This window comes from Mauremys reevesii, linkage group 6, assembly GCF_016161935.1.
Source record: "Mauremys reevesii isolate NIE-2019 linkage group 6, ASM1616193v1, whole genome shotgun sequence".
NCBI classification, from domain to species: domain Eukaryota; kingdom Metazoa; phylum Chordata; order Testudines; family Geoemydidae; genus Mauremys; species Mauremys reevesii.
Window position 1 is genome coordinate 130,217,501 of NC_052628.1, and position 14,979 is coordinate 130,232,479.

Genomic DNA, 14,979 nt, shown 5'->3' on the forward strand with positions numbered 1-14,979 from the left:
ACGTCGATCCCGCACCGTGAGGACGGGTAAGTAATTCGAACTAAGGTACTTCGACTTCAGCTATGCTATTCGCGTAGCTGAAGTTGCATACCTTAGATCGAAGCCCCCCCCGCGCCCCCCAGTGTAGACCAGGCCTAAGAGGCCAATATGGAGCCACCAGAAACTCTCTAATTATCTGAAAATCAAAAAAGACGGTTACTCACCTGTAGTAACTGTTGTTCTTCGAGATGTGTTGCTCCTATCCATTCCAGTTAGGTGTGCGTGCCGCGCGTGCACGGCATCTCGGAACTTTTTTACCCTAGCAACACCGGCGGACCGGCTGGCGCCCCCTGGAGTGGCGCCGCTATGGCGCTAAATATATACCTCAGCCGGCCCGTCCGCTCCTCAGTTCCTTCTTGCCGGCTACTCCGACAGTGGGGAAGGAGGGCGGGTCTGGAATGGATAGGAGCAACACATCTCGAAGAACAACAGTTACTACGGTGAGTAACCGTCTTTTCTTCTTCGAGTGATTGCTCCTATGCATTCCAGTTAGGTGATTCCCAAGCCTTACCTAGGCGGTGGGGTCGGAGGTAGATGTCGCAGAATGCAAACTGCGAAGCCAAAGGCTGCATCAGCTCTGGACTGCTGGACCAAAGAGGCACTGGTCCGGATAGAGGACCAGGTAGTAGCATGACACATCCCCTGGAAGGGTATGTGAGCCAGGAAGGCAGCAGAGAAGCCTGAGCCCTGGCGGAATGTGCAGTTAGGTGGCGCTATGGAACATGGGCCAAAACACCGGAGGTGCGTATGCACAACATCATTGAAGATGAAATCCTCTAGGAGGAGACAGGTATGCCCTTCGTCCGGTATGGCGGTACGATGAAGGTTTTGGGGGCGTTACAAGCGGGCTCTGCCTGCTAGATATAGATTGCAGACGCCCTACGGATGTCAAAGGAGGGCAATTGTTGCTCTCCACCGGAAGGAAGATATCCTGGTAGATATAAAAGGCAGACACCTCCGCAGGGAGGCAGGTCGGACGTGGTAATAACTGCCCTTGTCCTTGAGGAACACAGTATTTCAAGGAGCATGCTGACATTGGCTCGAATAGGGCAGTCGTAAAACTGGGCAGAACCATAATAAAGAGCCAGGTTTATGGCGGGGCCCCACTGGGGGGTTGTATAAACGCTCCAAGCCCTGAGGAACCAGATGGAATGGAGCGGGATCTTGGCGGGAGAAACATCGCGCGTTTCGGAGCAGTATGAGAAAACGCTTCCACTCGGCTAGATACTTGAACCGAATGGACGATTGTCTACCACCCCGGAGAATTTCGCAGAACCGAGGCCGAACAACGTAACTCGGATCGGTTTAGCCACGCAGGAGTCCTGCTGTGAGGTGCCGGAATCATAAGACCGGGTGGTGAAGGTTGTCGCGATTTCGCGTCATGGGGTCTGTGCCAAGAGGGTTGCTACCGACAGGTGTAGCAACAAGGTGTGCCAGCGCTGCCCAGGTTACACTGGAGCGATCCCGATCAGGGGCGCTCTGTCCCTGCGGAGTTGAAGAGGACCTCGTGAACCAGCGGGGAGAGTGGACAGCGGGCGGCAGATGGCTGATCCACAGCCTCAGGAAATCCTCCAAGACCGAGCCTGGGGAGAGGCCTTGGAACGAGGAGAGTTCCTCTCTCTCTTTCCGTTCTCGCGAGAGCGAGGAAGGCTATGCGGGGGAAGACCCACTTCTGGAAAACGGAATAGATAAAGACGGGAGGAAACCACCACTTGTGAGACAGGAAGGATCTGCTGAGACAATCCGCCAGCTGAATTGCCTGGTACACAAGGCAGACTGCTCTCAGCTCTCGGACATTGATGTGGAAGGCCAGGTCTTGCGCTGACCGAAGGCCGTGAGTGCGAAACTACACTAGGTGCGCACCCAGCCGAGAGATGGGCTGTCTGTCATGAGGGACCCCGAGGGGTGAATGAAACAGCAACCCCGGCTACACCGGGGAGGACGCCAACTCCCGGTTGAGGGAGCCTAGGCTGCTCGGGGGGAACGAGACGACCACGAGTATGCCACCTCTGCCCGGGTGGCACACCCAGGTGAGCCACGATCGAAGTGAACAGAGGCGAAGCCTGATATGTTTGGCTGAAAATGTGTAGACAGCCATGTGACTCAGGAAACCGAGGCAAAGGCGAGCCCAAGCTGTCGGGAAGGTCCGTCGACCTTGTACAATTGTTACCCTCGCCTGAAACCAAGGCTGATGGAAGCAGGCTCTGGCGAGTCCGGAGTCCGGGGCGGTCCCAACGAATCCCTTTCCCTGTATGGGAATCAGAGTGGATTTTACTAGTGATCATCCGGCCTAGACACAGGAATAGGTTCGTGTCGATGTCCATATGACTGGTACTTTGGGCCTGGGGGTTCCTCGAATGAGCCACTCATCTAGACACGGAGAACGTGTATCAGACGGTGGTGAAGAAAGGTGGCGACTACAGCCATGCACCTTGAATACCCCTGGGCTGTATAGAGGCCAACCGGGAGGGCCGTATACTGGGAATAACGATGGTAGGCCCCAAACCGAGGGTACCTTCTGAGTGGAAGAGAAAAGACGACGTGAAAAACACGTGCCCTTCATATCGAGGGCGGCGTACCAGCCTCCGGGATCCCAGGATGGGATGACGGTCGCCCTGGGTACCATGCGGAACTCATCTGCATCGTGACGTGTTGAGTTCCTGCAGGCCTAGGATAGGCCTGAGACCTCCCGTCGCTTAGGGGAATAGGATTCGCCCTTAGGTACCTCCTGTATAGCTCCGATGAGGAGGAGCGTCCGCACCTCTTGCCAGAGGAATCGCTCGTGAGAGGGGTCCTTAGGAGGGGCGAGGATGGGCAGGCTTTTGCCCCATTGGTGGTCAGAAGGACCCTAATTCCGGCTCCTTTGGGGTGCGGATTGGTGGCCACGACCGTATAAGCCTGTCATGTCCCGACCTTGCCCAGGCGTAGGGTAAGAGCGGAGGTTGGGGACGGAAACGCCGGCGCTGAATTACCGGCGTGTGCATGCCGAGAGAGAGCAAAGTGACCCTGCTGCCCTTTAGGTTCAGCAGCCTAGGGCCAGCGTTGTCAGAGAACAGGCCTGTGCCATTGAAGGGCCAGATCTGTATAGCGTGCTGCAGCCGCGAGAGAAGGCTCGATAACTGGAGCCTTGAAACACGCCGCGTGGCAACACCCGAGGCCAGAGTCATGGCAGCGGAGTCAGCTGCGTCCAACGAGGCCTGGAGGGAAGCTCTCTCCAGCTCCGTCTTTTGCTGCAGGAGAGCATCGAACTCGAGATGGGAGTTCCGAAGAACCGACTCTGAAAATTTGCCCACCGCCATCCACAGTAGCGGATAAGTAGGGCTTGCTGGAGCGCTACACGAAGATGCAGGGCCCCCTCCGGGTACATCGTATGGCCCAGTAAGACCACACGCCCAGGCTCTTGGATTTAGTGGCTGGTTGCGTTTCAATTAGAGGAGGGCCAGAGGGGTATGTTCCTGCCCCCGCCTCATGTGGGGAGGAGGAAGAAGAAAGGCCCCGGGACAAGCGGGTCCTGTGTGGGCTCGAACTCCTGGACAACCTCCTGATCCGGCGGGATCTGGGAGCCTGGTGCCGAACCGGGGGTTGCTCTGAACCGGTCGGACGGGGACGACTAATTGTCACCTCTGGCCCCCAGAGCTCGGAGGGAATGGAGCGAGATGTGATCACCGGTACGCCTCTGGCGCGGTAGTACACCAACGGCGTCCAGAATGACCACTAATAGGCCTCCTGGAAGACCTTGGAGGGCACATCGGAAAACAGAGTGCCGCGCATATGAAGTGACTGCACGGGACGACACTAATGCGTGGCTGGATGGCCCTGGAGGAGCAGCAAGCTCTTGGTAGAGTCTCCGTCTGTAACTGACGTCGCTCGATGCGGCACCGGGGATCGGTACCGGTAGACCGACTGGTACCGAGAACGGGACCTGCCACCGAAGCTGTGCCAGGCGGTCGACCGAGGGTGCGAGGCTCGATAATCAGGAGTGGCCACGAGTGCCCCGGTGCCGGGGGCTCGATCGGTGCTGAGTGTCCCGGACCGGCGAACGGGACGCTGACCGGTGCCGCGAGCACTACTGGTACCAACATGGAGAACGGTGCCGAGACCTAGATCGGTGACGGGACCGAGAACATCTGCGGGACCGCGACCCTGAACGGTGCCGCTGCGCGGTGCCGAGGTAGGGTGGCCTGATGAAGGCAGGCTTGCCCATCGACTATGCAACCCCCACCGGCGGTGCCGGGGGTTGCGGCAGCGTAGATGCTGCCGTTGCAATCAGCCCCCTCGCCGTGGACACTGTCTCCGGCGTGGAGGGAACAGTGAGCTCGACCATAGCTGGCACCCCGGATGCAGCTTCATAGCGAGCTCAACCACGGTCCGTACCGGGGAGCGTTCCAGCACCAGACTCGACGGCCTTCGCCTGGCCGGAGTTAATGGTGCGGGCATTGTCGGTGCAGCGGTAGACATCGGTGCCGGGCGATCCGATGGAGCATAGCGCTCGGCTGCGGAGCAGGCGGCTCAGACGCAGCTTCAGGGCGAGCTCAACCACGGACCGTACTGGGGAGCTTTCCGGCACCGGACTCGACGGCCCTTGCCTGGCCGGAGTTAATGGTGCAGACACTGATGGTGCCGCGGCAGACATCGGTGCCGGGCGATCCGACGGAGCATCGCGCTCGGCTGCGGAGCAGGCGGCTTGGACGCATCGTCAGAGCGAGCTCGACCACGGTCCGTACCGGGGAGCTTTCCAGCACCGGACTTGACGGCCCTTGCCTGGCCGGAGCGAACGGTGTGGATACTGCCGGTGCCGCGGCAGACACCGGTGCCGGCGATCCGACTGAACATCGCGCTCGACTGCGGAGCAGGCGGCTCGGACGCAGCTTCCGGGCGAGCTCGACCACGGTCTGTACCGGGGAGCTTTCCAGCACCGGACTCAACGGCACTTGCCTGGCCGGAGTGAAAGGTGCGGATATCGTCGGTGCCGCGGCAGACATCGGTGCCGGGCGATCCGACGGAGCATGGTGCTTGGCTGCGGAGCAGGCGGCTCGGACGCAGCGTCAGAGCGAGCTCGACCACGGTCCGTACCGGGGAGCTTTCCAGCACCAGACTCGACGGCTCTTGCCTGGCCGGAGTGAAAGGTGCGGATATCGTCGGTGCCGCGGCCGACATCGGTGCCGGGCGATCCGACGGAGCATAGCGCTCGGCTGCAGAGCCGGCTGCTCGGACGCAGCTGCCGGGCGAGCTCGACCACGGTCCGTACCGGGGAGCTTTCCAGCACCGGACTCGACGGCTCTTGCCTGGCTGGAGTGAAAGGTGCGGATATTGTCGGTGCCGCGGCAGACATCGGTGCCGGACGCTCCGACTGAGCGTAGCACCCAGCTGCGGAGCAAGCGGCTCGGACGTAGCTTCCGGGTGAGCTCGACCACGGTGCATACCGGGGAGCTTTCCAGCACCGGACTCAACGGCTCTTGCCTGGCCGGAGTAACTCTTCATCCTCCAGGAGGGAGGTCCATGCTGAGGGTACGTCGGAGTCAGCGACGGTGGTGCCAGGAGGCCTTGTCGGCACCGGCGGTCCGGTGCCGAGGGAGCGCGCCGTGAAAGCGAACTAGCGGTCGGCGCCGAGGGCGGAGGAGCAAGAGCTGCTTCCCTCAGGAGCTGTTCAAAACGAAAGCCCCGCTCCCCTTTGTTCACGGATTAAGGGCCTCACAAACGCGGCACTTATCTGTGCGGTAAGATCCCTCGAGGCACTTAGGAGAAGATCTCTTGTCGGCAGCGGCTTGTGGCCGGCCGAGCAGTAGAAAACCCTGTGGACCGGGCACCGGACCCGGCCCCGGGTGAGGGGAAGGGGATAAACCCCAACCCCTGTAAAATAAATACACTATACTATACTACAAACAAACAGATTTAACTACCACTATAAACAGAACGAGAAAAAACTACGAGTAGCTAGGGAAGTGGAGGTCAGCTAAGCTGTGCTCCACTGTTCCAACTGGCCGTCACGGGCGGGAAGAAGGAACTGAGGAGCGGACGGGCCGGCTGGGGTATATATTTAGCGCCATAGCGGCGCCACTCCAGGGGGCGCCAGCCGGCCCGCCGGTGTTGCTAGGGTAAAAAAGTTCCGAGATGCCGTGCACGCGCGGCGCGCACACCTAACTGGAATGCATTGGAGCAATCACTCGAAGAAGAACAGAACCCTACAAGAATTGGAAGCATGGACAAATTGCAGGAAGGAGTACACAACCTCAAGCACAGAGGGACAAAAATCAGAAAGGTTAAGGTGTAAAATAAATTACAACTAGCAAAGGGATAAGAGACAATAAGAAAAGGTTCCTAATATATTTTATAGAACAAGAGAAAGAAAAGGAAAGTGTTAGTCCTCCATTTAGTGGGGAAGGAGAGCTATTAATTGATGACATCAAGAAGGCTGAGGTATTTAATGCTATTTTGCTTCAGTCTTCTTTAAAAAGGTTAATGGTGACCAGATAGTCAACACCAGGGGTGAGCAAACAACGGCCCGCGGGCCGGATCCGTTTTAGGCTAGCCCACGAGCTCCCACTGTGGAACGGGGGACCACACCATGCAGCTCAGCCCTGCTTCAGCTTTGGGTCGGGGGCTGCTCCAGTGCTTTAGCCAGGGCGCAGGGTTGGGGCCGCACCACGCAGCTCCAGAAGCCGTGGCATGGCCCCGCTCCGGCTCCTACACACTCCAACGGGAGTTGCAGGGGCAGTGCCTGCAGATGGGGCAGTGTGCAGAGCCACCTGGCAACGCCTCCGCATAGGAGCTGCAGAAGGGACATGCCATTGCTTCCGGAAGCTGCTTGAGGTAAGCGCCGCTCTGAGTCTGCACCCCTGAGCCTCTCACCATGCCCCAACCCCCTGCCCCAGCCCTGATCCCCCTCCCGCTCTCTAAACCCCTCGATCCCAGCCTGGACCACCCTCCTACACCCCAAACTCCTCATCCCCAGCCCCACCCCAAAGTCCACACCCCCAACCAGAGCCCTCACCCCAACCCCAATTTTGTGAGCATTCATGGCCAGCCATAAAATTTCTATTCCCCGATGTGGCCGTTGGACCAAAAAGTTTGCCCACCCCTGCTCAACACAATTAATATTTACAAGGCAGAAAGAACACAAGACAAAACAGGGAACGAACAGGTAAGTTAGAGGACTAAAAAAGATGACTGTGGGAGACCTGATAACAGTCTTCAAATATGTTAAGGGCTGTTATAAAGAACACTGATCAATTGTTCCCCATGTCCACTGAAGGGAGGACAAAAAGTAACGGGCTTAAATCTGCAGCAAGGGAGAATGTGGTTAGATATCCAGAAAAGCCAAACTCTAAGGGTAATTAAGATCTGGAATAGGTTTCTAAGGGAATTGTAGAATCCCCATCATTGGAGGTTTTTAACAACAGGTTGTACAAACACTTATCAGGGATGGTCTAGGTTTACTTGGGCCCGCCTCTGCACAGGGAGCTGGACTGGATGACCTCTTGATGTTCCTTCCAGCCCTGCATTTCTATGATTCTCCAATACAAAGCTGGGAGGTATTGTCAACGTGGAGGAGGACTGAAATATTATATAGGAAGACCTGGATGACCTTGAGAACTGGCGTACAGAAATGGGATGAAATTTAATAGTGGAAAGTGCAAGGTCATGCATTTAGGGTCTAAACGAACATCTGCTATCAAGTGGGGGCTCATCAGCTGGAAGTGCCAGAAAAGGAAAGAGGCCTGGGTGCGTTGGTCGATAACAGGATGACAATGAGCCACCAATGTGATGCAGTTGCGAAAGAGGCAAATATGATCCTATGATGCATCAGGCAGGACATATCCAGTAGAGAGAGAGGAAAGTAGTAATGCCATTTTACAAGGCACTGGTAAGACCTCATCTGGAGCCTGTACAATTCTGATCACCCACGTTCAAGAGATGAATTCAAACTGGAACTGGTGCAAATAAGTAATCGGGGAAATGGAGGGCCTATCTTATGAGGGGAGACTGGAAGAGTTTGGCTTGCTAAGCCTAGCAAAACAAAGGTCAAGAGGGGATGTGACTGCTCTCTATAAATACATCAGGGCGGGGGGGGGGGGGGGGGATAACATGGAGGGAGAAGAGTGATCGAAGATAAGATTGGCACAACAATAAAAAGATATGAACTGGCCATGAACAAATTCAGGCTGGAAATCTGAAGGTTTCTAACCATCAGAGGGGTGAGGTTCTGGAAGTCTCCCAGTAGGAGTTGTGCAGGCAAACAACTTAATTTTGAGAGAAAGCTGGACATAAGTACAAGTGGAATTGCATGGCAGGGCCTGGCAGTTCTTAGAGTCCCTCCTGGTCCATGTCAGATAATCTTAAAAAAATCTCATGCTTCAGGGCTTCAGCTGGTCACCTGCAGGGGTCAGGAAAGGATATTCCCCTCACAAAGTATTCTGGGTTTTTTTTCCATCTCCTTCCTTTGAAACATCTGAGATGCCATGGCTAGAGATAGAAAATTGGCTGGGGTGGGCCAGTGCTTTGAGGTGGCACTAAGCACACTCTCTCTCAGGTGCTTGGGTGGCTGGTTCTTGCTCACACGCTCAGGGTCTAACAGGCCATATGTGGGGTGAAGAAGACATTTTCCCCCAGATCAGATTGGCAGCGACCTTGGGATTTTTTGCCTTCCTCTGCAGCCTGGGATGCGGATCACTTGCCAGGATTATCTTGGTGTATGTCACTAATCAATTCCCTGCTATTCCAGGGACCTTGGGCACTGGGGCACCATAGGCCCTCCTGTTCTGTCTGTGGAACACAATAAATTAGACTAGGGCTGTTGATTAATGGCAGTTAACTCACACAATTAGCTTAAAAAAATTAATCACGGTTTTAATCGCACTCTTATGCAATAGAATAGCAACTGAAATGTATTAAATATTTTTTATGTTTTTCTGCATTTTCATGTACATTGTATTCTGTGTTGTAATTGAAATCAATGTATTTGAAAATGTAGAAAACATCCACAAATATTTAAGTAAATGGTATTCGATTATTGTTTAACAGTGCAATTTATCGCAATTAATTTTTTTAATTGCTTGACGGCCCTAGTTTAGACAAATGCCCTCAGGAGACTAATTTCAGTTGTCATGTTTCGTGTGTGGGTGCTGGATGACGTTAATGGCCTGTGCTATATAGGAAGACAAACTAGATCTGGTGATCCCTTCTGGTCTTCAGCTTTACGACTATCTTTTGCTGTTGCTTCTGATACAGAAGAATGTCACAAGGAATTTAACACAACTATCCCAGCTTTTTTGAATGCAGCACCAGATTTTATTTCCTTGAGAGAGATCTGTAAAGCTGCTAAATCAGAACATGAGTGTGTCATAATTGTTCAGGGCCAGGTAACTGGATTACGCAAGCATAGTTCAGGGTGAGCAAAGGGGCAGAATTCGGCCCTATGAAAACTGATGCAAGGCTGTACTAAACTATCTTGTATTTGCTCAACAGAGTTTACAAACAGACTATAATTTGTACCTGTAACCAGCAGGACAAGCTCCTGGTCAGGACTCCAGCTCATGGTGGTCAGACCACTGTCCACACTCCCAACACATTCGAGCTGTAAGAGAGCAATGAGCAGCGTGAGGTATTTGTGTATGTACAGGTGATACATATACAACAGCAAGAAAGGCTGACTGTCTCTCCAATCTATTGTTCTGATTTACAAGGAGCTGGGGGAGATGACAATTGCACCAGCTGTGGCTGCTCACGATTGCCAGAGCTGTGCTCTGGTAACAGGACACAATCCCTTTTGGTGAAGAGAAGGGAAACTCCAGATACCTGCAAAATGACTCATTCTTACACACAAGGAGTCTCAGTACACACACAGTGAATTTCAAGACACCAAAACATATTCTAAACAAAACCAGTAAGCATTAAAACAATGTTAAACCTGAGAAATCAATTTGTAAAGCCAAGACATATATGATTAGAAGCTAAACCTTAACTCTGACCCTAGTGCTCATGCCAGAAAGTATCATCTCTGACTCATTAGACAAGTTGTTAATACATACTATAGGACATGATCTTTCATACACTAAATGACAATACTTTACGCAGTCTTCAGACTAAGCTTGATTTTTATTTTTATTTTTTCCAGTCTGACATTTGCAAAATATGCCACATGTGAACAAAGTTGGCTGAGATGGCAATAGCAGCTATCCAACTCCTGGTCTACACTATGGGGTTAGGTCGAATTTAGCTGCGTTAGGTCGATTTTATAATGCGTCCACACAACCAACCCAGTTCCGTTGACTTAAAGGGCTCTTAAAATCGACGTGTGTACTCCTCCCCGGTGAGGGGAGTAATGCTAAAATCGACCTTTCTGTGTCGAATTTGGGGTAGTGCAGACACAATTCAACGGTATTGGCCTTCGGGAGCTATCCCAGAGTGCTTCAATGTGACCGCTCCGGACAGCACTTTCAACTCCAATGCACTAGCCAGGTACACAGGAAAAGCCCTGGGAAATTTTGAATTTCATTTCCTGTTTGGTCAGTGTGGCAAGCTCAGCAGCATTGGTCCCAGAATCGCAAATGAGCTCCAGCATGGACTGAACGGGAGACACTGGATCTGATTGCTGTATGGGGAGAAAAATCTGTGCAGACAGAACTCCAATCAAAAAGAAGAAATGATAATATATATGCCAAAAATTGCACAGGGCATGATGGACAGAGGCTACACACAGCAGTGCCGCGTGAAAGTAAAGGAGCTCAGGCAAGCCTACCAAAAGACAAAGGATGCAAACGGTCGTTCCGGGTCAGAGCCCCATACATGCTGCTTCTATGATCAGCTGCATTACATTCTAGAGGGGAACCCTACCACTACTCCACCACTGTCCGTGGACACCTGCAAGGAGGGAGTCTCACGCAACAGGGAGGAGGAGGATTTTGTGGATGAGGAAGAGGAGGAGGAGAAGAATGCACAGCAGGCAAGCAGTGAATCCGTTCTCCCCGGCAGCCGGGACCTTTTCATCACCCTGGAGCCAATACCCTCCCAAGGCGGGATCCCCGATCCTGAAGGTGAAGAGGCACCTCTGGTGAATGCACATTTGTAACTACAGTACAGGGTTTAAAAGCAACAGTGTTTAATGTCTGATTTGCCCTGAAGACTTGGGATGCATTTGCAGCCAGTACAGCTACTGGAAAAGTCTGTTAACTTGTCTGGGGATGGAGCAGGAATTCTCCAGAGACATCTTCATGAAGCTCTCCTGGAGGTACTCTGGAAGCCTTTGCAGAAGGTTTCTGGGGAGGGCTGCCTTATTTCGTCCTCCACGGTAGGACACTTTATCATGCCAAGGCAGTAGCAAGTAGTCTGGAATCACTGCAGCACAAAGCATGGCAGTGAATGGTCCTGGGTTTTGGTCGTATTCAAGCAACATTCGGTCTATATCTTTCTACGTTAGCCTCAGGAGAGTGATATTATTCATGGTCACCTGGTTGAAATAGGGGAATTTTTGTAAGGGAACAGTAAAAGGACCCCGGTCATGCTGGGCTGTTTGCACTTGGCTAAAAGGGCTCATCCCTGAGAATAGCCACGTGGAGGGGTAGGGGTAGGTGTGTGCTGCACATCCACCCAAAAACCGCTGCCCCTCCTTTTAAATGGCAAACCCAACCGGTATTGCTTGCTATGGGAAAGGAGGACGCTGCAGTTTGAAACCATTCCCACATGTTATGAAGGCGTTAGAAGCCAACACCACATAACCTTTGGCTTACCATGGCTGCCTGGAAACCGAATTCTGTTGCCCAGCCGTGTGTGATGTGTCACCATACCGGCAGGCGCTCAGTATAAAAGGCAAAATCAACCTTGTACCTAAAGCGCATGTGCTGTCTTCTGTGAATTGCTTGATTCACTGTGAAAGAGTCTCCCTTTTGTTCTCAGAAATGTATCATCTTGAATTTTACTCTCCCTTTTTATCCCCCTGCAGCTGCAAATGTTTCTATGTTCCCCCTACCACCTCCATCCCTGAAGTTATCACAGATTAGAAGGCGAAAAAACGACTTGCGACGATAACATGTTTTCCGAGCTCATGCAGTCCTCCTGCACTGACAGGGCACAGCTGAATGCATGGAGGCATTCAGTGGCAGAGTCCAGGAAAGCATTAAGTGATGAGAAGAGGCAGGATGCGATGCTGAGGCTAATGGGAGCACAAGCGGACATGCTCAGGTGTCTGGTGGAGCTGCAGGAAAGCCAATAAGAGCACAGACCGCCACTGCCTCCACTGTACAACTGCCTGCCCTCCTGCCCAAGTTCCATATCCTCCTCACCCAGAAGCCCAAGAACACATGGGGGGAGGCCCGGGCACCCAGCCACTCCACTCCAGAGGATGGCCCAAGCAACAGAAGGCTGGCATTCAAACAGTTTTGATTTGTAGTGTGGCTACAATAAGCAATGTTGCCTTGTCCTTCCTTCCTCCCCCACCCCACCCGGGCTGCCTTGTCAGTTCTCTCACTTTTTTTTAATAAAGAAAGAATGCATGGTTTCAAAACAATAGTGACATTATTTCCTTTGCCAGCTGTGATTGAAGGGGGGAGGGTGGTTGGCTTACAGGGAATTAAAATCAACAAAGGGGATGGGTTTGCATCAAGGAGAAACATACACAACTCTCACATGGTAGCCTGGCTAGTCATGAAACTGGTTTTCAAAGCCTCTCTGATGTGCAGTGCACCTAGCTGTGCTCTTCTAATCGCCCTGGTGTCCGGCTGCTCAAAATCAGCTGCCAGGTAATATGCCTCAACCTCCCACCCCGCCATAAACATCTCCCCCTTACTCTCACAGATATTATGGAGCACACAGCAAGCAGCAATAACAGTGGGAATATTGGTTGGGCTGAGGTCTAACCTAGTCAGCAAACAGCTCCAGCGAGCTTTTAAACGTCCAAAGGCACATTCTACCACCATTCTGCACTTGCTCAGCCTATAGTTGAACTGCTCCTTACTACTGTCCAGGCTGCCTGCGTACGGCTTCATGAGCTATGGGAGCAAGGGGTAGGCTGGGTCTCCAAGGATAACTATTGGCATTTCAACATCCCCAACAGTAATTTTCTGGTCTGGGAAGTAAGTCCCTTCCTGCAGCTGTTCAAACAGCCTAGAGTTCCTAAAGATGCGAGCATCATGCACCTTTCCCAGCCATCCCACGCTGATGTCGGTGAAATGTCCCTTGTGATCCACCAGTCCTTGCAGCACCATTGAAAAGTACCCCTTGCGGTTTATGTACTGGTTGGCAAGGTGGCCCGGTGCCGAGATAGGGATATGCATTCCATCTATCGCCCCACCACAGTTAGGAAACCTATTGCAGCAAAGCCATCCACTATGACCTGCACATTTCCCAGAGTCACTGCCCTTGATAGCAGAATGTCAGTGATTGCATTGGCTACTTGAATCACAGCAGTCTCCACAGTAGATTTGCCCACTCCAAATTGATTCCCGACTGACCGGTAGCAGTCGGGTGTTGCAAGTTTCCACAGGGCTATCGCACTCGCTTCTCATCTGTCGGGGCAGCTCTCAGCTTGGTATTCCTGTGCTTCAGGGCAGGGAAAGCAACTCACAGAGCTCCAGGAAAGTGGCCTTATGCATGCGAAAGTTTCGCAGACACTGGGAATCATCCCAGACCTGAAACACTATGCAGTCCCACCAGTCTGTGCTTCTTGGCTGGGCCCAGAATCGGCGTTCCACTGTATCAACCAGCCCCACTTCCGCCATGATGTCCCAATTGCCACATCCCATGCTTTCAGGAACGTCTGTGTCCATGTACTCCTCACAATCGTCCTCATGCTGCCGTCTCTTAGCCAGGTTCTGCACATACTGCAGTATAATGCGTGAGGTGTTTACGATTGCTCACAACAGCAGCGGTGAGCTGAGCGGGCTCCATGCTTGCCATGCTATGGCGTCTGCACAGGTAACCCAGGAAAGAAGGTTTGAAATAATTGTCTGCAGTTGCTTTCACAGAGGGAGGGAGGGAGGGAGGGAGTGTAGGAGCAGGATTTTATAATTGTATTATGAAAATTAATGATGATTGATTTCATCTTGCCAGCCACCCTTTTTGAATAGCAGAAAGGAATGACAGACCAGAACAATCCTTATGACTGATTATGGCAGGGGTCGGCAACCTTTCAGAAGTGGTGTGCCGAGTCTTCATTTATTCACTCTAATTTAAGGTCTCACGTGCCAGTAATACATTTTAACGTTTTTAGAAGGTCTCTTTCTATAAGTCTATAATATATAACTAAACTATTGTTGTATGTAAAGTAAATAAGGTTTTTAAAATGTTTAAGAAGCTTCATTTAAAATTAAATTAAAATGCAGCCCCTCCCCAGACCGGTGGCCAGGACCTGGGCAGTGTGAGTGCCACTGAAAATCAGCGAATGTGCCGCCTTCGGCACCCATGCCATAGGTTGCCTACCCCTGGATTATGGTCACCCTTTTGTTTTAGGATAAGTTATAATGTCTACTATGGTTTCCTATATGTATTACAAATTAGGCACTCTAGTTAAATATACTTTCTAAACCTTAAAACAAAGAAATGTAAGAGACAGGATCTTGTATTGCGTCTATGTTAAGGAGATTAGAGGAACGTTGAGGGCCTGAAGCCCCAATGTGAATTGTTTTAGTTATAAGATTTAACAAGGCTTGATTTACAATGTATTCTGCTGAATATAAAATACTGCTGTCTGTATAACTTTGAAGGTTTCTGTAAGAAATCGTTTGTGTGAATGAGGAATGCATGCATCATGAAAAGATAAGGTGTGAAAGCCATCACAAATGTCCAGATGGTCAAGAAAAAGTGAGAGACTTGGAAAGACCAGGAGACAATCAGAAAACATCCATTGTATCCGATGCTAAACATATTAGCAGCACTGACGACCTCAGAGGTGAGGCGGGCACCCCCGAAGGCGAGACAACAAATAGGAGATAACGATGGGAAGCCCGA

At 52.1% G+C, this 14,979-nt stretch overlaps 1 protein-coding gene across 1 annotated transcript in view; it reads right to left on the reverse strand.

Annotated features, from left to right (window-relative positions):
• LOC120407631 (elongator complex protein 1-like) overlaps positions 1–14,979 on the reverse strand; it is a 126,160-nt gene that overhangs the window by 102,328 nt on the left and 8,853 nt on the right. The window contains exon 4 of the mRNA XM_039543395.1: positions 9,532–9,613. Coding sequence (XP_039399329.1) covers positions 9,532–9,613 — 82 coding nt within the window. The remainder of the gene's footprint in view (positions 1–9,531; positions 9,614–14,979) is intronic.